The sequence below is a fragment of the Equus quagga genome, chromosome 1 (assembly GCF_021613505.1).
Source record: "Equus quagga isolate Etosha38 chromosome 1, UCLA_HA_Equagga_1.0, whole genome shotgun sequence".
NCBI classification, from domain to species: Eukaryota; Metazoa; Chordata; class Mammalia; order Perissodactyla; family Equidae; genus Equus; species Equus quagga.
This window is the reverse complement of record NC_060267.1, coordinates 92,931,093-92,950,911: the sequence shown is the minus strand read 5'-3', so window position 1 is coordinate 92,950,911 and position 19,819 is coordinate 92,931,093. Positions and strand designations below refer to the sequence as shown.

Sequence of the window (19,819 nt, the reverse complement as noted above, 5' to 3'; positions counted from 1 at the left end):
AAACTATTTCCAGACTCATAGATTCCATTTTTAATGGAATAATGAATGTCTTAGGCTGCATGGTAGTCTTTTGGTTAATATCTTGTTTCTTAAATCTGAGTTCTAGTTTCTTGGCCAACATTCGTTATTTCATTGTGGGTCATGTGAGCTGCTGGAGCTCGTCTCAGCTGATTCATTGTTTGTGGGGTATTAAGTATCTTTAATTAGCCTAAAGTTATATGACTTGATATTAAACTGTAGACACAGTCAGAGGTCACTATATCTTCTTTTATTTGATGATCTCTAAATCCTGCTGTGAAGGTGAGCCATTAAGTAAACTTGTTAGTGCTATGCTAATTTTTTCTTAAATTATATGTCTTTTATAGTCCTTAAAAAAATTGTGAATTACTTCTCAACAACTTGTGTTTTTTTAATTGATTAACAGAAACTAAATGTTTTAGAATGTGGTTGAATGAACGAAAACAGCAGCGTTCCTTTTTTCTGTTAGAAAGCTGCTTCTCATGCTTCCCTCCAAGTGCTGTAAATAGGACATCCTCAGGCTTTGGGACTAGTCCCCAGGCCAAGTGGAAGCTCCTTTGCCGGATGGGTTTGTCCAGGTGTATCAGAAGTGGTCCTCGCAGACTCGTTACAGTCGAGCTGGTCCTCCGTAGTTTTTCTGTTGAGTCTGTTTCAGCGTTGTCCCCCCAAAACCCTTAGGGATAGGGCAATGAGTCTGTGGGTGAACCTCTAGTTGTGACTCCCCTCGGGATTTAGAGCCTCTTCTTGTGCTGGCAGTGCTGATTCTAATGCTGCGCCTGAAAGGTGTTTTCTTCTTGCTTGACCTTTCCTTCTACAGACGGACACCGATGTCCTCGTCCTCACAACAGGCGTCTTAGTGTTGATAACCATGCTACCCATGATTCCACAGTCAGGGAAGCAGCACCTTCATGATTTCTTTGATATTTTTGGCCGTCTTTCGTCATGGTGTCTGAAGAAACCAGGTAGAGATCTCTGTATGTACCTGTCATACCCTACCAGGTGAATGCTTTCATTATTGATTAACAGGTCGTGAGCTGTAAGGGAAGGACATGTAGAATTTTATAGCTGAAATGGGTGGCTGTCGGCAGTTGGGTGAGGAAATACCTTGGGTGCATCCACTGTAGGCACAAATAAGAAGCATGACTATTGAGATACCTTCCTTATTCTAGTGACTTAAAAGGATTAGTTGTCAGAGAAACTGAGTGGTAGGGTGTAAAACTTCCTGATTTTCAGTAAACTGAAAAATTCAATCTATGTCATAGTAGTATAAGACTAAGCTTGTGGAACATTTGTGTCTTACTCTGCTGTTCTGTCGTGGCAGAACACCAACTTTGGTTCTGAGAACCTGTTCATTGTATATGTAGAAGGAAGCGGGAAATGCAGCATTTCCTACTTAGTATTCTCGTTTTGAACACAGTGGGATTTTTTTTCCACATCGGCAGGTAGCACAGCTCTATCAAAAGGATTCAGAGGCTATAAGCATGTGAAATTTAGAATCTTTTGGAGATCCCAACATGAGATATTCCTGTGGAAAGGCTGGAATGTGTAAGCCCTGTGCAACTGAATACTGTGGCTTCCTGTACAGGCTTAAGTCAATAAGTGTAAGGCCCATATGATGCCAGCTTATTTAGTAGCTCCTGTTTGGGGGAGGGGAAGGGTCTGTCCGTTATTATGGAGGAGCTTTATGTATACTGTGGACTTGGGGGTTTCCATAGGGTCTAGATAAGGCTAGATTAAGTTTTAAATTTTTCCTGCTCTTTTATTTAGCTCCTTAAGCTAATTTCAGGATGATAGTTTTATCATTCTATAGTTACAAATCTGCATAGCTCAGACTACATATTGATTTTGAAACAGTCTCACATGTTTGTTCCACACATATTTGAATGCCTGTCATGTCCTAAGCACAGTGTGAAGTACTAAGGGTACAGAGGTGAGTGAGACAGTGCTGTTCTCAAGAAATGCACGCTGACTAGGGCAATGGAGAAGCAGAATTACAAATTTCACGGAGAGCAACTATCATTATAAACGTAGTTCTGGGGGCTGGCCCGGTTGCACAGCGGTTAAGTGCACACGTTCCACTTCAGTGGCCTGGGGTTTGCCAGTTCGGATCCTGGGTGTGGATATGGCACTGCTCGACAAGCCATGCTGTGGCAGATGTCCCACATATAACGTGGAGGAAGATGGCGCAGATGTTAGCTCAGAGCCAGTCTTCCTCAGCAAACAGAGGAAGATTGGCAGGAGATGTTAGCTCAGGCCTAATCTTCCAAAAAAAAAAAAGGTACTTCTGTATTGTGAGAACGTCTGGGGTCCATTTTAAGGGATGACTGGAGAGGAGGGCTGAGATCGGATGAGTAAGTGTGTTTATGGGTCACTCTAAGTAGACTGGAGTTTATCCAAAGGCCATAGGAAGCCATTGAAGGATTTTAAATGGGAGTGTCTGGTGTGTTTGTACTTGCGTTTTAGAAAACCACACTCTCTTGTTCTCTTTGGAGCGAGGTGGGAGTATGCGTAAGTGAAAAGTTGTGTTGGCAGCCCCGCATTCATGTCTGTTTTATGCGCATCGTCTTGTGTCCAGCTAAGAGTCTCCTCTCAACGGTTTCCTTTTTTAGGCCATGTGACAGAAGTCTATCTTGTCCATCTCCATGCCAGTGTTTATGCTCTCTTTCATCGCCTTTATGGAATGTACCCTTGCAACTTTGTCTCCTTTCTACGTTCTCACTACAGTATGAAGGAAAACTTGGAGACTTTTGAAGAAGTGGTCAAGGTAAATGAAAACTGCTCATTTATTTGATACTTAGCATACTCTGTAGATAGGCTGCATATATATCTTTTGTATGAAGTGCTAGACAGGGAAATTTTGAAAAGAAATTCAGTCTTTCCCTCAGTCTGCTCCACCCCGCTTCCCTGCAGCCCTAGGCAATCACTGATCTACTTTCTGCCTTTATAGGCTTGCCTTTCCTGGACATTCCATTTAAATGGAGTCATATAATATGTGGTCTTTTGTGACTGGCTTCTTTCACTTAACACAGTGTTTCCAAGTTCATCCATGTTGTAGCACGTATCAGTACTTAATTCCTTTTTATTGTCAAATAAATATTCCGTTGTGTGGGGATACCATAGAAATTAAGCCTTTTATAATTTGTCAACCCAAACTCTTCTAGCCAATGATGGAGCATGTGCGAATTCATCCGGAATTAGTGACTGGATCCAAGGACCATGAACTGGACCCTCGAAGGTATAGAAACTAAACCAGCACAGAATTTTACAGAATTTCTTGAGATTGAAAATGTGGTCTAGGAGATGTCTCTACTGAGGTCTTATTTGGGAATATAGGTTCTTCTACTCATAGAATTGTTCCTTTTTGAAGAACTTGCACAGCAGAAACTTCATATGAGTCTAGAACATGTTCCTCCTGGAGAATTAAGAACTCAGTTAGCCAAGTAGAGGAGGCTGCAGTGCAGATAAACCTGCCTTGCAGAGCCCTGGGAGGGCTTGCAGCTAAGTGGCACCAGTGATTATGTGAGGCAGGAGGTGAGGTGTGTGGTTGAAAACAAGTGGGCTGTGGAAAGTCTGGATATCCAGTGGTTGGACTCCCTGGGTCCCTTTGTCCATCCTGTATAGCCAGGCAACTACCGTGATCCATGGGCCCTACAGAAGTTCCCAGGTTTATTCTCTGGAGAAACTGAGCCTGCGAGCCCCTGATAGAGGATGCCAGGCAGGACAGAGGGTGGAGCTGAGTCAAGACTGAAAAGCAGGGCATGAAATAAAATTTTACGCACTACTTTTCTCTGCCTGGCAGCCAGGCTTATGCTTTCCAGGCGGGGACTGGAGCCTTTCTGGGGAAACCAATCCACAGATATTGACATTTGGGGATCTCGCACTGGCTGGCTCACTGCCTGATCTCCTTGCAGTGAATCTCATCTCTCCGCAAACCTACCCTCTGCCATGCAGAGGCTCAGTCAGCTTAAAGAACTTCCTGTGAGATACGTGTAGTGAAGTCTAGAAAATGTGTATGTAAAGTGTAGTAACAAAACTTGAATACCTGTGTTCGTAGCCCCCACCCAGCTTACAAAATGGAACCTTACCCTCCCCAGTTGCCACCATCTCTTCTCCCCGTTCCCTGTCCCACCTCAGAGACAACGACTTTTCTTGCTTTTATGTTGATCATTCTCTTGCTTTTTAAAATAATTTTACCACATGTATTGTTTGGTTGTGAAAAGCTAATTAGGAAGCAAAGCCTGGGTAAGGAAAGGGCAGTCTTGTCACCATTAGATGAAGGTTCCCAGGAGACGAGAGGAAGAACCTCTCATGTCTGAGTGTCTGAGTTTTGGTCCACTTCTCCTTCCTTGAGAGTTTTCAGGAGCCCCTTCTGGGGAAGTTCAGTGGGCAAGGACATGCATGAGTCCTGAGAAACATAAGACTTAACCCCAGTCAGAGCAGCTGCCAAGGCCTATCACCAGAGCCAGGTCCTGGATGTGCAGAGAGAGCAGACTGCTCTGTTTCCTGCTTCCAGGAGTAGGTCAGAGCGGAAGCCTTCTGTGGGATGAGATGAATGTCCTCCGCTGATCCAGGCAGAGAGGGAGAAGAGGAGCTTAATCAGTGCATAATCAAGACAAAGTACAAAGTCGTCTAGGCCAGGGTCACTTAGACGCTCTGTCCCTCGGGTAAAAAGATAGGATAGTGGCAGTGGGAACCTTAGTGATGGCCCGCAACACGCCTGTCTCTTGGCATGTCTATTCTGACCTGGACAGGTGTCTTTTGTGCCTTAGGGCACAGCTGTCTGTCATCTTATTCTCTGGGACTTCCCTTTGCCTCTCTTCTGTGCAGGATCTCCCATTTCCTGTGTCTTACATCTTCTTTCTTGATTTGCTCTAGTTTTCATGGAATACATCCTGGAGTAGCTTTTAGAGAAAGGAAGCAGTTATTTGGCTGGGCATAGACTTCTAGGTAGGGAGTTATTTTCATTCAGCAGTTTGAAGGCATTATTCCGTTGCCAGCTTGCTTCCATTGTTGCTCTTGAAATCCAAAGACATTCTGATTTCTGATCATCTGTATTTGCTGTATTTTTCTCTGTGGGAGCCTGTAGAGTCTTCTCTTTGTTCTCATAATATTCCGAAATTTCCTAGTGATGTCCCTTAGTATGAATCTGTTCTCATTGTTCTGTCTGGAAACTATCTTTAAGTTCTAGAAAATTTTCTTTAATTATTTTGTGCTTGATTTCCTTTCCTCCGTTGTCTGTCTGGAACTCCTAGTGTTCAGATTGGGACCTACTGGAGTGTTCTCTGCTTTTCTTTGCTCTCCTGTTTTTCCTTTCTGCTCTTTTATTATACTTCCTGAAGATTTACTTATGTTCAGCTTTTAATCCTTCTATCATAGTTTCATTTCTATCCCCATGTTTTTAATATCTAAGAGCTCTTTTTTGGTCTTTGAATGCTGCTTCTTTATAGTAGCCTGTTTTTGTTTCATGGATGCAATCTCATGTCTTTGAGAATCTTGATAGTTGTTTGGTTTTGGGGGTTTTTTTTAGGTTTTCTTTTCCCTACATAATCTGTTTCTTCTAAGGTGCTTTTTTGTTGTTCTTTTTAAATTGGTGAGGCAAAAATATGGTAATCTGCTTCTGTTTGGGTGAGGAGACTAAAAAGCTCTGGTCATGGTGTGGGTCTTGCTGACTTTGAGCTTGCTTGTATGTTGATCTGAGCATCTATTGGGGATACTGATGTCAGTATTGTTTTCCTCTTTAACTGGTCACGTTTTTTTTGAGAAGAGTCTTCTGCTCTCTAGCCTGGGGAGAGTCTGGCTGCTGCTGGGAGAAAAGGCTGGTGGTGGGGAGGGGTCAGTGGTCTTGGCATTCAGGATGTACAGTCTCACTTAATCCCTTTGTTTGAATGATACTCAAGCCTCAACTATTTCTGGAGTAGCTCTGTCTGAAAACTCTCTGTTTGTCTGTCTGCAGAGAATAGTCCAGATTTCTGATGAGGAAAGGGCTGCTGCTGGGAGCACAGAGTTGAGGGGATATCTTGGGAATTCAAGTGCTCCTCAAATAGCTGTTACTCCATCTTCCTGTTTTCAGCTGCCCTCACCTACCTGTCGGTCATCTCCAGTGCCAGAAGTACTTGATGCTATCAATTCTTTAGCTTTTTAAGGACTCTGCAGTGTAAATCAGATTGACTTTTAGCTTTGAAACATCAGCAGCTTAAGATTTTGCTTTCTTTGATTTACTAAGTCAGTTAGCGTTTGCCTGTCTGCTTTCCCGTTTCAGAAACTTGTGGTGCTATTCTCTCTTCTCCCATTCTTCCTGTAAGTTTATATTTAAAAGCAAACAAATAAATTCTTAACTATGGACTCAGTGGGGTTTTGGGAGGCTGTACACTTGGCTGTGTATGTTCAATCCACTGTATTAGCTTGGAAGCTCCTAGGTCAACTTCCTGAGCCTCCCTCACCTTGGATATGCAGGGAGTATCTGGATTTTGAAGAAAGCTGTAACACAAAAGACAAGAAACCAACGTAGAGAGGAGAAAGAGCTAGAAAGGAAAAATGACAATACAGAGAGCAGAAGAAAGTGTCTAGAATAGCTACAGAGATGAGGCATTTATTTGTGCATGTAAGGTCAGAATGCCACAGAAGGGAACATTGAGAGACTAAAGAAGGAACTCTTGAAAATTAAAAATGATAGCCAAATTAAACATTTCAGTAAAAGAATTGGAAGATAAAATTAGGACTATCTTAGAAAACAGAATCAAAGGATAGAGATGAATAACATGAGATGAAAGATAAGAAATTTAAATTAGTTGAGAAAGTCCAACATCCAATAAAAAAGTTAAAAAGAGAGGAGAAGACTTTGGTGAGGGAAGAAATGGTGAGAGAAAGAATACAAGAAAACTTCCCATACGAGCACAAATAATGCAAGCAAATAGAATAATCTAAGAATTGAGGGACATGAGTTTCCAGATGAAGGGGCTTACCTAGAGCCCAGCTCAGTCAATGAAAAAGAATGCTACCGAGTCTCAGCGTGAAATTTCAAAACACCAGGATAAACCTTTCAGAGAGAAAGATCAGAAATCAGAATGGTTTTAGCTTCTGAAACACCTTCAAAATTGAGAGAAAAAGGTTTCCAACTTAGAATTCTCTCCCTAGCTCAATTGCCTATCAAGTATGAGACATTGTTAGATAAGCAAGGACTCAAATTTACCTGCTGTATACCCTTCCTTAGCTAACTACTGGAGCATGTGTTCCACCACAACTAGAGTAAAATGAAGGAAGCCATAGAGTCCAGGAAACGGGGACCTGACTTAGGACCACGGTCAAGGGAAGTCTCAGGATAACACTGTGCAGCGGTGCCAAGAACAACCGGTCCAGCCTGACGTGGGAGAGAGGGGGCTCCAGAACGGAGCTCTTTAAGCAGAGGGAGAATAATTCTAGTAGACTGTTTGCATATCATTATGTAAAAATTATATTAGGCATTGTTTCAGAGCTGGTAGAGTAAGTTTAGGAAGAATTAGTAATAGATACACAGAGGAAGACTGAGGAAAAGAAACAGAAAAATTCAAACTCCAGGACAAACTAAATTGAACAAAAAAAATATTATCATAGTATACTCTTCAGCTCAGCCATGACTAGTAGTACTTACATAGTCAGAATAATTGTTGAAAACCGATTTTGAAACCATCAGCGATATACTTATTTTGAGAGCAGTGGGGAGAAGGGAAAAGGATATGGGGAAGTGACCTAAATCCTCATGTACCATAATAGGAAGTTAAGAGATGATGTTTAAAATTCATACATCAAGAAATTTAAAGTTATGGCATATTCTTTAGAAATATGTAGGTAGTGTAACAGTTCGGCTAATGAAACTGGAAGCAGCTGCCAGAGTGGTTGAGGGGAGAGGCATGGGTGGTACCTTTTAATACTATATTGACTTCTTAAACTACTGTATTTCATTGAATCTAAGATGCCATTGCATATAGGATGTACTTAGATTTTATGTATATCTGAGAAATTAAAAAATGCCAAATAAACTAACACACAACTGATTAGACTATACTTCCCAGTTTCAGAGATATTAAAATATGAAAAGTCCCTTTAAGAATCAAGAAAATATTGTAAGTGGATATCTAACTTTGATTAAAATAAAACATTTAGATGTATTCCTACTTTATTATGATTCTCATTTTCTTCTCTAAAATCAATCTTCCTATGTGTACATACGCATCCTGACTCTTGCTCTCACTTAATCACTTTCCAGTCATGCTGAGAATACGTAAAGAGGAGACTGCCACCCATAACACAGGTATCTCAGCCAGCGAGAACCTGCATAGTGACCAAAGATGCAACTCTAAGATTAAAGGCTTCCTGTAGGGCTGCTGCCTTATTTTCTCTCCAGGCCCTGGGGTCTTTTGTTCTGTATTTAATCCCACATTTTCAGCATCTAAGATTTAATGATGAGCATTCTAAAACAGTTGTGTAGGATCGGATGTTTTATGAGGGCAAACCCATGGAGTGCCCTTACTGCTGCTGGGCTGTTTTTCTGTCAACTTTGGAATGTGATGATAAGAATCTCTGTTGGATTGCTAATTACATAGAAATATATATGGTGAAATTGTGTTGTCTGAGAGATAGTTTATCCTCGAGCAGGTAAATCTTGTACGAATTATTAGGGCTTTGTAGAACATTTGGCAAATACTGAACAGGTGAAAGAAGAAAAGAAATTTTATCCATACCTGCAGTTCTTTTAATTTGAATACTTAGTGTGGTCGTATCTATCTATCTGTGGGTGTATCTCTGAGTAATTTTATATCCTTTATTCATTTAAGATTATATCCTGAACATTTTAGGTCACTTACTAATTTTTGAAAGCATGATTTTTAAAATCAACTCTAGTAAGGTCTAATTTACATACAATAAATTCATCAATTTTGTTAAGTTTTGATGAAAGTCACAATCAGGATAAAGAGCGTTTCATTGCCCAGAAAGTTCCATCATGCCCTTTGTGGTCAGTCCCTTCCTCACTCCTGGTGGCCATCGACCTGCAAGCATGCTGCTTCATGGTAGTGTAGTAAGTTTCCTCTCTAGAGGGCCTCCCTTTGGGTTCTTCCCTCTCCTCTGTCTATCACGAGCGGTGCTGTGCTCATTGTTGCTGTACATCTTGATGTACGTCTATTTCCATACATTTCCATAAATTCTTAGAAGTGGAGCTGTGGATCATATAACGGGAATCTTTAGACAATTTTTTAAGTATCCTTGTAGGCTTTCTCTAGGTTTGAGTCTGTCTGTGCTATATTCTGGTCTGGGGATGGATCAGAATCCTGAGGCTTCGACAGGTGACCTTAAATAAGCCTCAGTCACCTGGCAGTGTCCAGGTCTCCCTGTTCTTTGATTGCCTTTGTTCCAAAGGGGATTGTTCCCCTGGTGACTGGTCTGCATAGTTTGTGTTCTACTTTGAGGCTATGACTAGTCTTTTGTGGATGAAATTTTTGTTTCAGATTAGTTTCTGATAACTTGATATAACCATTTTAATAGGGAAGGTATAGGTTTGTAAAATGAATGGCTGATTCTTTATGTACTAGCACTGTTTACTACTTGAGCTTATGTGGTTCTGCCTTGGTCTTCGCTAATCATAGTTCAGGGGCTGGCCTGGAGTTAGCACTCTTAAGTATTTGATTGTTTGATTGAATGGATCACAGCTTGCATTTCTTGCCTTTCATTGCCTTTTACAGGTGGAGGAGATTAGAAACACATGATGTTGTAATAGAGTGTGCCAAAATCTCTCTGGACCCTACAGAAGCCTCATATGAAGATGGCTATTCTGTGTCTCACCAAATCTCAGCCCGCTTTCCTCATCGGCCAGCTGACGTCACCGCCAGCCCTCATGTTGACACGCAGAATAGCTATGGTAAAAAGTGACTTTGGTACTTATCTGCTTTACAACTTTGTCTCTGGAAAGCACTGTTTATTTTCATTGACTTTGTTTTCTTTTCCTAGAATAAGACTTAGTTCAGCTCCTAGGAACTGTTTCCCAAATATTTAAAATTTGAATTTGCCTCCATTTTCTCCTGATTAAGCCCTCCTTCAAGTTTAATTGAGAGCACTGTGTCATTGATCTCCTACCTGATAGTATGCCAGCAGACTTGGGGATGTGTCTTCAACACGTAAAGGGAAAATGGTTTGAAGATTTGACTTCTGGGCCCCTCCTCATAAGAGAATCTTTCTACTTTGCAGATACTTCCAGTGAGGCCCTCTGGGCTGTAGTGTTGACACAGTTTGAAGGAGTCTGGGCAATTTAGAATTGGTTTCATATAAAAGTTGGGCTTATCTGTAGATAGCAGCCACTGGAGTTGCCATCCAGGTTGAGCTTTTTCAGGTTATCCTGAAGCTTAACTAGACATCAAACCTTACTGAACTTTATTTCCAGAGTGTTTAAGAACCTTTTAAATGTTACTGTGTCTTCAAGGATGTCAGGAGTCCCCTCACATTTTTTAAATATAGAGAATTGAATAGTATCAAGTGGGCCAGGGGACCATACTTTTTTTTTTATCAGGATATTCTAAAACCACACACTAACCCCATGTATTCTTTCCCTTTCATTTTAGGGAGTGCAACTTCTACCCCTCACTCCATTTCTCGGCTGACATTGTCAAATACGCCAGGGCAGCTACCTCAGACTCTGAGTTCCCCACCGACACGGCTGTTAACTGAGCCGCCACAAGTATGGTGTCAAATAGCGTGCCTGCTTTCTTCTCTGCTTGCTGGTGATGCTGACCATTTGGGTCAGGATTTAGCATTTGGTTGGGAAAATCTCACACTGCTCATTTCAGGAGTTATTTTTAAGAATATGTGATATTAGCAAAGAAAGTTACTGTTGCCGCTCGAATTTCTCTTGGAGTCTAGACTTACAAAATGCAACTGGTCTTTTTTTTAATTGAAGTAAAATTGGTATATAACATTATGTAAGTTCCAGGCATACCGCATTATAATTTGACATCTGTATATACTACACAGTGATTACCACCAAAAGTCTAATTTCCATCCATCACCATAAAATTGACCCCCTTCACCCATTTTGCCCACCCCCCAGCCTCCTTCCCCTCTAGTAACCACCAGTCTGTTCTCTGTACCTGTGAATTTGTCTTCATTTTGTTTGTTCGTTTGTCTTGTTTTTTTAGATTCCACAGATGAGTGAAATCATCAAAATGCAACTTGTCTCTTGATAAAGCTTTAATAAGATGGCTTTTTCCAGTTGAAAAGGCTAAATTTAAAGTGACCGTGGGTCACAGACATAAACCTTGGGGATGATTGGTATTCATTCCTCGTCGCTGACATGCCTTCTTAACTTCCCAGGCTACTCTTTGGAGCCCATCTATGGTTTGTGGTATGACCACTCCTCCAACTTCTCCTGGAAATGTCCCACCTGATCTGTCACACCCTTACAGTAAAGTCTTTGGTACAACTGGTATGTGTGTCTTAGGTTGGATTTGGTTGGTTGGTCTGGGCCTGCCTTTTATGACAAGGGACTGTCTCTTAGATCTAACAGTGAGTTTGGGGGCCTCTTGCAGCAGTAAGCCTGTTTTTGACACTTAATGCAAACCTCTGGGGCTTTCGGAACACGTACATGAACCTAAAAAAAAAAAAACCTGATCTTCTTCCCCAGAAAGCTAACTCTAGCAGCTTTCTTCCCAGTAATAATTAGCCTGAAAAAAATTCAGCAGTTTTTCTAAGGGTTAGGCTGATTGTGTATATTCTGTCTTTGTCTCTGTGCAGGTGGAAAAGGAACTCCTCTGGGAACCCCAGCAACCTCCCCTCCTCCAGCCCTGCTCTGCCATTCAGATGAGTATGTGCACATTTCACTCCCGCAGGCCACCACTACACCTGCCAAGAAGGTATGCTCGGGCTTGTCCCTCTCCCTAAGCACAGTGCCCCCTTGCAGCCTCACTTTGTGAAGCCTATTATGCTGGATAGACTTTTGACCTGAAATATGATGGGTTTGAATCAGAACAATTGAAAATAGACTAACCAGCTGCTCTCAAAGTGTGATCTGCTGACCCCTCGGGTCCCAAAACCCTTTTAGGCGACCCACTGGGTCAAAACTGCTTTCATTGTAATCTAAGTAAGCTGTTGTTTGCCTTGTTTACTGTGTTGGCATTTGCACGCATGGTACAGAAACAGTGGTGGGTGAAATGGCGGACCCGTCAGCACAAATCACGGCAGGCAGCACGCTGTCCTAGTAGCATCACGTTCTTCTTTGATGTGTTCTTTCAGTTTAAAAGAAGAAAAGAAAAACAATACCACAACTTAAGACTGTTCTATAGAAAGCAGTAAAAATTATTATTATTTTTTTTAATTTTTATTTTTTTCCTTTTTCTCCCCAAAGCCCCCCAGTATATAGCTGTATGTTCTTTGTTGTGGGTCCTTCTAGTTGTGGCATGTGGGACACTGCCTCAGCGTGGTTTGATGAGCAGTGCCATGTCCGCGCCCAGGATTCGAACCAACAAAACACTGGGCCTCCTGCAGCGGAGCGCGCGAACTTAACCAGTCGGCCACGGGGCCAGCCCCAGTAAAAATTATTAATTTTATTAAATCTAGGCCTTTGAGAAGATATATATTTAATATTCTTTGTGATAAAATAGGAAATATGCATAAAGCACTTGTACTGCACACCCAAGCGTAGTGGTCACCTCAAGCGCTTGTGCAGTTATTTAAGTTGAGAACTGAACCAGCTGCTTGTTTCCATGGAGCATTAGTTTTGTTTGAAAGAACAACTAACTGACAAACTATGGTTATTCACACTTGAGTATTTGGCAGGCAGTTAGTTTCTTAAATGACGAACTGAGTCTGTCACTTCAAGATAAGCAACTGACAGTATTTTTTGCCAGTGATAAAATTTAACTCTCAGGTGTAATTAGAGTATTAAAAACTGGTATCTGCCACCATGAGCTTGCTAGCTTCCCTGAGACTTTTATGATAAGATTGAAAAGTCTTGAGAAGCTTGGTTTATAATTTGAGTTTTTGGTATTGTACAATGAAATGTTTCAACATTTGGAAGATCTGCATAACTTCGTGAGCCAATATTTTCTAACTGTCCAGCGTTTGATGTTACAGAATCATGTGTCGGTAAAAGGTACATTCAGAGTGCAAGGTAGACCAGTGCATTTTAACACAGCGTGAAAAGTTAATTGCCATAGTTTCAGGGGCCACATTGTAAGTAACCTTTAAGAAATTACTCCTTGTCAGGTTTTGGTGCAATATCAAAAATGGTTATCCACAGTTAGCTGAAAAGTCTGTTAACATATGTTTACTTTTTACAACCACTTATCTGTGGGGCCCAGAATTTTCTTCATATCCTTTGCCCAGAATAACAAATTGCAACAGATTGAATGCAGAGGCAGATTGGAGAACCCGGCTTTCTTCCATTAAGCCAGATATTAAGGGAGATTGCAAAAATATAAATCAGCTCCCCTCTTCTCACCAGTTATTTTATTTTTGTTTTGGGAAATATAGTTATTTTTCATAAAAGTATATGCTATTTATGTTTACATGTAATGAGTTTGTTATTTTTAAGTGAATTAATAAATATTTTTAACATTTCTGTTTTAATTTTTAATAAGTAACTATCAATAGATATAAGCATATAAACAAAAATTCTTGGGATTCTCAATAATTTTTTAGAATATAAATGCATCCTCAGACCAAACAATTTAAGAACCACTGGGCTAAACTTTAACCTTTTTTATAATGTGCTAAAATTTTAGACATTTAGGATATTTGTCTTACATTAGAGAACATGTACACAATTTTCTGCTTTGTGATATAAATGGTACCTATCTTTTCAGGAAGAGAGAACAGATTCTGCAAGACCTTGGCTACATAGGCAACATCACCTTCCGAATGACAGAGGACCAGGTAAAATCTTTGGGTAACGCTAGACCTTGCTTCTCTCTTCTTGATAGGTTCTATGTGGAAACAAGGAAATTCTGAAACACTGCAAAACACTGAAGCCCGGAGATAGTGAAACATGTAATTAATTCTGAAAGCTAACCTCATAATAACATCAAAAAAAGCTTTTAAGCTATTGCAGTGAAGTACCTGTATTTTAAGCTGGTCAAACTGTGGTTTTATCTGTTCTCTGAGATATTAAGAGGGGAGAGTTTTGTTTTCTCTGGGGTTGTTTTTTGGTGCCTTTAATTAGATTATTTATATCTTAGCTTTCTGTAGTAGCTCCAGGAGACAGCCGTTTCCAGCCTTCTCTCCTCAGCAGGAGGAATCATTATAGGCATGTTCTATTACAGTGTAAGCAGTTTTACAGTTATGGGGATTACCAGCATATTCCTTTGACTTGACTTGTCTTTGTTTCTCTTTAGAAGAGCTACCTGGCAGCAAAGGTTCTGTCACTCTAAGTGATCTTCCAGGGTTCTTAGGTGACCTGGCCTCTGAAGAAGATAGTATTGAAAAAGATAAAGAAGAAGGTAACGTGTGTGGGATTCTGGGCTTGTACGAAATTGCTATGATATGATTAAACCCTCATTCTGCCCTAAAACCGGGATTTAGTATCCATGTTCACAGGCTTGTTTGGTTTTTCTTCTCTTGAGTAAGGAAGATGAGAGTTTTATTCTAGGTCGTATGCCAGGCAAAGGGATACTGCTTTTTATCTGTCCCTCAGGGTGGCACATGGCAGCATGCAACCCCACACTGCCCAGCCTTACGCAAATGGCCTATTTACCATGATGTCTCTTGTCTCCCTCCCTTCTCTCAGCGGCAATATCTAAAGAACTCTCTGAGATCACGACGGCCGATGCTGAGCTCCTGGTTCCTCGAGGAGGTTTTGACTCTCCCTTCTACCGGGACAGTCTCCCGGGCTGTCCGCGCAAGACCCATTCAGCCGCCTCCGGTCCTCAGGGCACCAGTGCGAACCCTGAGCCTTTAAACTCCTCCCTGGACAAGCTCGGGCCTGACACACCAAAGCAAGCCTTCACTCCCATAGACCTGCCCTGTGGAGGCTCCGAGGAAGGCCCTGTCGGGAACAGGGGGCGCCAGGCTTCTCTGGAGACCAGTATCCTCACTCCCAGCCCTTGTAAAATTCCACCTCCAAGGGGAGCAGGCTTTGGAAGTGGGCAGCCTCCCCCATACGATCATCTTTTTGAGGTGGCATTGCCAAAGACCGCCCATCATTTTGTCAGCAAGAAAACCGAGGAACTATTAAAGAAAGCAAAAGGAAATGCCGAGGAAGACTCTTGGCCCTCTACCTCCCCAGTGGAAGTGCTGGACAGGCTGATCCAGCAGGGAGCAGATGCGCACAGCAAGGAGCTGAACAAGTAAGGCGCTTGCGCTGTTTCCTTTTTCTCTAAACATTCAACGTTGTTACAAAATACAGAAAGCAGAAGGATGGAAACAGGAGTCATTCTTTGTGCTCTCGTCAGAGGCAGCTGGTTCTCCTCTGTTTGGCCAGACGTCCATCCAGGCTGTTGCCTTTTCATATACATGAATGTATATATCCTCCATATGTGCATGTTAAACTGGGACAATTCTTAGATAACATTTTCTTTAAAAATGAGCTTTTAGGGGCTGGCCCGGTGGCACAGCGATTAAGTTCGCACGTTCCGCTTCGGCGGCCCGGGGTTCGCTGGTTCGGATCCTGGGTGGGGCCATGGTACCGCTTGGCATGCCATGCTGTGGCAGGCGTCCCACATATAAAGTAGAGGAAGATGGCACAGATGTTAGCTCAGGGCCAGTCTTCTTCAGCAAAAAGAGGAAGATTGGCAGCAGATGTTAGCTCAGGGCTAATCTTCCTCAAAAAAAAAAAAAATCCTTTATACATAGGCCGGTTTGTACTTTGAGGCAACTCAAATGCATTTGCAGTTGCTCTCTGAAAATTTGAGGATTAGGTTATGGTATTCTAATAATATAGGAATTTTTGTCACAGTGTCTCCTTCTCTAGCTACAGATTTTTCTTTTTCTATTTTGGTAACGTAGTTCATTAAATGGAAGATAAAATCATCAGCATTTCAATGCAAGTTCAGGGTGGCTTGCCCCAGCCCCGGCCCCGCACACGAGCTTTCTTAGACAGGGACCTCTGTGAGACGCTGTTCCAGCACTGCTTTGGTTCCCTTTCTCAAAGGTTACCCCGGGAGGGGATTCGGGAAGCGCTAGTCCAAAGTTTGAATCCTCGGCCGTTTCTAAACAGGTTCTTGGGAATGTTAGTTTTAATTTTTCTTCTATATAATAACCTAAGGTGGAATTTGACAGAGATTGTACTATTGAAGATTCCTCTTTTTGAATGAGGTTTGGTATAATAGGCTCAGGTAAATTACCTACTTTTTTCTTAAACTTGGCTGCTCCCTGTGTATTTCAACAGCGACGGTGGACAACAACTCTTGGTGTGTTCGATCACTCAGCGGCCTTGGCGAGCTGGCTGAGAAACATAGGCCGCAGTGTGAGGTCCCAGTTAGGGCCTGTTGCTGGAGGCTTGGTCATGCTTAATGGGGGCATATCCCTTCCAGTCGCTGTATGGCTCCTCCTCTAACTCCATGGGGACTTTGAGTTTGGAACTGTCCTATGCCATTGCCCCTTTTGACCACAAGGAAGTGACCTAACCTTGCTCCAATTAAAAGTCCAGATAAGTGTTTTCTAGGTAAGATTGGTAACATTGTTACTCAAAACCTTTCTTCCTAGGTTGTCTTTACCCAGCAAGTCTGTCGACTGGACCCACTTTGGAGGTAAAGTTGTTACTTTAGCTCCACATCAGGCCCATTTGGATCCTGCTTGGTTGTTTCCTTTTCTGTCCTTGAAGGAGGTGTGCCCCATAGGAGACATCTCCCCTTTGCTGCTGCTCCAGCCAGGTCATCTGCTTGGCTAAATCGTATATCAAGTGTTGCAAGTCACCATTTCCTATCTTTGAAAAGTGACGAATATCACGAGCTTGAGAGTAGAAGTGCAGGAGGTGCAGACCTCACACCAGGCTGCCCTAGAGCGGACCCCAGTGGAGGCAGTGGTGCTGGAGAGGTCCTAGAGGAGAGCGGGCCCGGGAGGAAGAAAAGGAGTCTTCTGTAAATAGATAAATGTGTGCATATACATCTAGATACATGTACATCTCTCTCTATATATGCATTCGTTCTAGGTGTGTGGGGAAAAGCAAATATTCCCACATTATACTCCTTTGTGGTCCTTAAAAAGGGAGATAGGTAGTAAATACTTTTCCTCCCTCTCCTAAGGAATGACTCTGTTGGGAACCAAGTGGTCATTTGCAAAGTGAGTGGTGGTTTGTTTCTTAAAGAATTGTGTTTCTTAAGCTAACAGAACCGTGGGCAGGGGCTTCATTGAACGATATGTAAAAGGCATCTCTGCCACCCTCCCTCTGCTTTAAAATCAGGCTCTCCTCCCTCAGATGAGATCCGCACTCTCCGTAACCAGTTGCTTTTACTGCACAACCAGTTACTCTATGAACGTTTTAAGAGGCAGCAGCATGCTGTCCGGAACAGGCGGCTCCTCCGCAAGGTGATCAAGGCAGCGGCTCTGGAGGAGCACAATGCTGCTATGGTGAGCGTGCTGGGGACTGGGGGGAGGTGGAGTTCATGGCGTGTTTTGTTGTGGGTCCGCATGATGGTTTGTAAAGAGCAGCAGTTGAGCTGCGGTCTAGTTCTGCTGTCTGGTCTGCCTTGAGGCAGGTCTTTAGTCTCTGAGGTGAAGACGTGAGCAGCTAGATCTCTGAATTCCCTTGCAACTCTTGGAAACCGTGGGGATGAGTGATTCTTTGTGCTTGTTTCTTGGTAGTTGACTATGATGATAACAGAGTCAGAAGATTATTTTGTGTCTCCAATTGTGAAACCAGCTCTGCTGAAACTCTTTTATGGCAGAAAACTTGTGGCAGAGTTGTGAAGCCAGGCAGACCTGGAGATTGAGCCTTGGCTCTACCACTTATTGCCTTAGGAAAGTAATTCAGCCTCTCGAAGCCTCTGTTTCCCGTTGTATAAAAGGGGAACAATAATAGCGGCGCCTGCTTTTTCACTGCGGTGTTAGAAGTCAAGTCCGTGAGCACTTGCCCGGTGCCTGGCGCAGGGTGAGTGTTCAGTGGCCCTTCATCACTCCTGCGCCCCTCGTCGGTTCCATGTCTTAGAGGTCTTATTCCAGTGCTGCTGGTTGGGACTTGCGAAGGTATTGGGAACAAGGTGATCCCTGAGAAAAGTTCTTTAAGCAACTTAGGATCCTTTGCCAGTGTGAAATTTGGTAACCCTTGACTTAAAGCTGAATTAGACAGTAGTGAGCCGTCAGATTCTGGGCCTGTGGTTGCAGTTTCAGGGCAGCATATTACTGTTTAGAGGAAACATTTGCAGCATGGATTAAACTTGAGCGTCACTGCACACGTTGGAAGGCAGCTAAAATGATGGCATCTTTGGTCTCTGCTAGAAAGACCAGTTGAAGTTACAAGAGAAAGACATCCAGATATGGAAGGTTAGTCTGCAGAAAGAACAAGCCAGATACAGTCAGCTTCAGGAGCAGCGAGACACAGTGGTGACCCAGCTCCACAGCCAGATCAGACAGCTGCAGCATGACCGAGAAGAATTCTACAACCAGAGCCAGGAATTACAGGTACCAACTGCAGCCCCTGGCAGGGTCAGCCAAGAGAGGGCGTGAATGCGCCTTATTCGTCTTAGCTGGGATGAACTGCTTCTCTGAGATCTGGCAGGTAGCTTTCACATCAGTATACTTTATTTAGGCCTGAGGTCTCTTAATTTGTGGCTCCCTTAGCATGTCAGTCATTTTTTCCCTGGCACTCTGCAGCCAGAAGAGACAACTAATAGTTCTGCTTATTAAGTACATCTAAATAACTTAGTGACAATTAGTAGCTGTTTGAAAATAGTACATATAAATGTTTTAAATTTCATTTTTAAATGACCACAATTACTTCCCAATGCTTTGTGTGCGCCTGTTGGGTACTGCATAGTCTCAGACTTTGGAATCAGATCGGACACTGATACCCTCATTTCCTGTTTCACATTGGTTTTTGCTTGGTGATTTTTATCGCAGTAACCACATAAAGCCCAGCTTTGCAAAGATATGACACCATCCACAGGCATGTAGCCCATCCAATACTGAAACTGAACTACCTCCAGTTAGTAGTTCACATGATGACCTACAGATGTCACTGTTTCTCTCAAAAATTTCAAATATCCCCATGGCACCGCTGTGAATTTGCTGTGTAGCCCCAGGGCTCTTTGGCACACAGTTTGGGAACTGTGGATCTAAGGTCTTTTTTTCTTTTGTTAAACAAATCAGGATCTCAGAAATCAACCGTAACTTACTTTTTAAAACTAAGAAGTTAAATACTGATGGCCCAAGAATATTAGAGCAACTGAGGAACTAGGCTTTCCCAATTCTCTGGGCCGACAGCCAGGTGGTGTGTGCCCTGGCCTGGCAGTGCTCTGTAACTTCATGGCACATCTCTTTGGTTAGACAAAGCTGGAGGACTGCAGGAACATGATTGCGGAGCTGCGCCTGGAATTGAAGAAGGCCAACAGCAAGGTGTGTCACACCGAGCTGCTGCTCAGTCAGGTTTCTCAGAAGGTAAGAAATGGGGCGAGCTGGGCTTGTGCTCACACCACTTGCTGACCTTCTTCCTTCAGAGAGGACAAATGTATTACTTGAGTATCTGTGTCAGGGGTTCCCGAAAGAGAATGATGCTGCCCCCCCGGGACATGTTTGGTGCCACTGACATTGAGTGGGCGGGGCTGGGGTGCCGCTAAGCATCCTGCAGTACACAGGACGGTCTCCTCAACAGAGAACTATCCGGCCTGAGCCCTGGTCTGTGTATATCCCA

General features: G+C 42.7%; 1 protein-coding gene across 5 annotated transcripts in view; it reads left to right on the top strand.

Moving 5' to 3' along the window:
* Nucleotides 1–19,819, top strand: part of TSC1 (TSC complex subunit 1) — a 50,670-nt gene that overhangs the window by 20,644 nt on the left and 10,207 nt on the right. For 3 of the 5 annotated variants that reach the window (XM_046655971.1, XM_046655980.1, XM_046655990.1), the window contains 14 exons: nucleotides 836–992; nucleotides 2,628–2,782; nucleotides 3,180–3,253; nucleotides 9,732–9,907; nucleotides 10,605–10,720; nucleotides 11,353–11,464; nucleotides 11,773–11,891; nucleotides 13,842–13,911; nucleotides 14,370–14,474; nucleotides 14,762–15,320; nucleotides 16,678–16,721; nucleotides 17,375–17,541; nucleotides 18,409–18,591; nucleotides 19,456–19,566. In XM_046655971.1, the coding sequence (XP_046511927.1) occupies nucleotides 836–992; nucleotides 2,628–2,782; nucleotides 3,180–3,253; nucleotides 9,732–9,907; nucleotides 10,605–10,720; nucleotides 11,353–11,464; nucleotides 11,773–11,891; nucleotides 13,842–13,911; nucleotides 14,370–14,474; nucleotides 14,762–15,320; nucleotides 16,678–16,721; nucleotides 17,375–17,541; nucleotides 18,409–18,591; nucleotides 19,456–19,566 (2,148 nt within the window). The remainder of the gene's footprint in view (nucleotides 1–835; nucleotides 993–2,627; nucleotides 2,783–3,179; nucleotides 3,254–9,731; nucleotides 9,908–10,604; nucleotides 10,721–11,352; nucleotides 11,465–11,772; nucleotides 11,892–13,841; nucleotides 13,912–14,369; nucleotides 14,475–14,761; nucleotides 15,321–16,677; nucleotides 16,722–17,374; nucleotides 17,542–18,408; nucleotides 18,592–19,455; nucleotides 19,567–19,819) is intronic. The other 2 variants (XM_046656000.1, XM_046656005.1) reach the window with 2 other exon arrangements.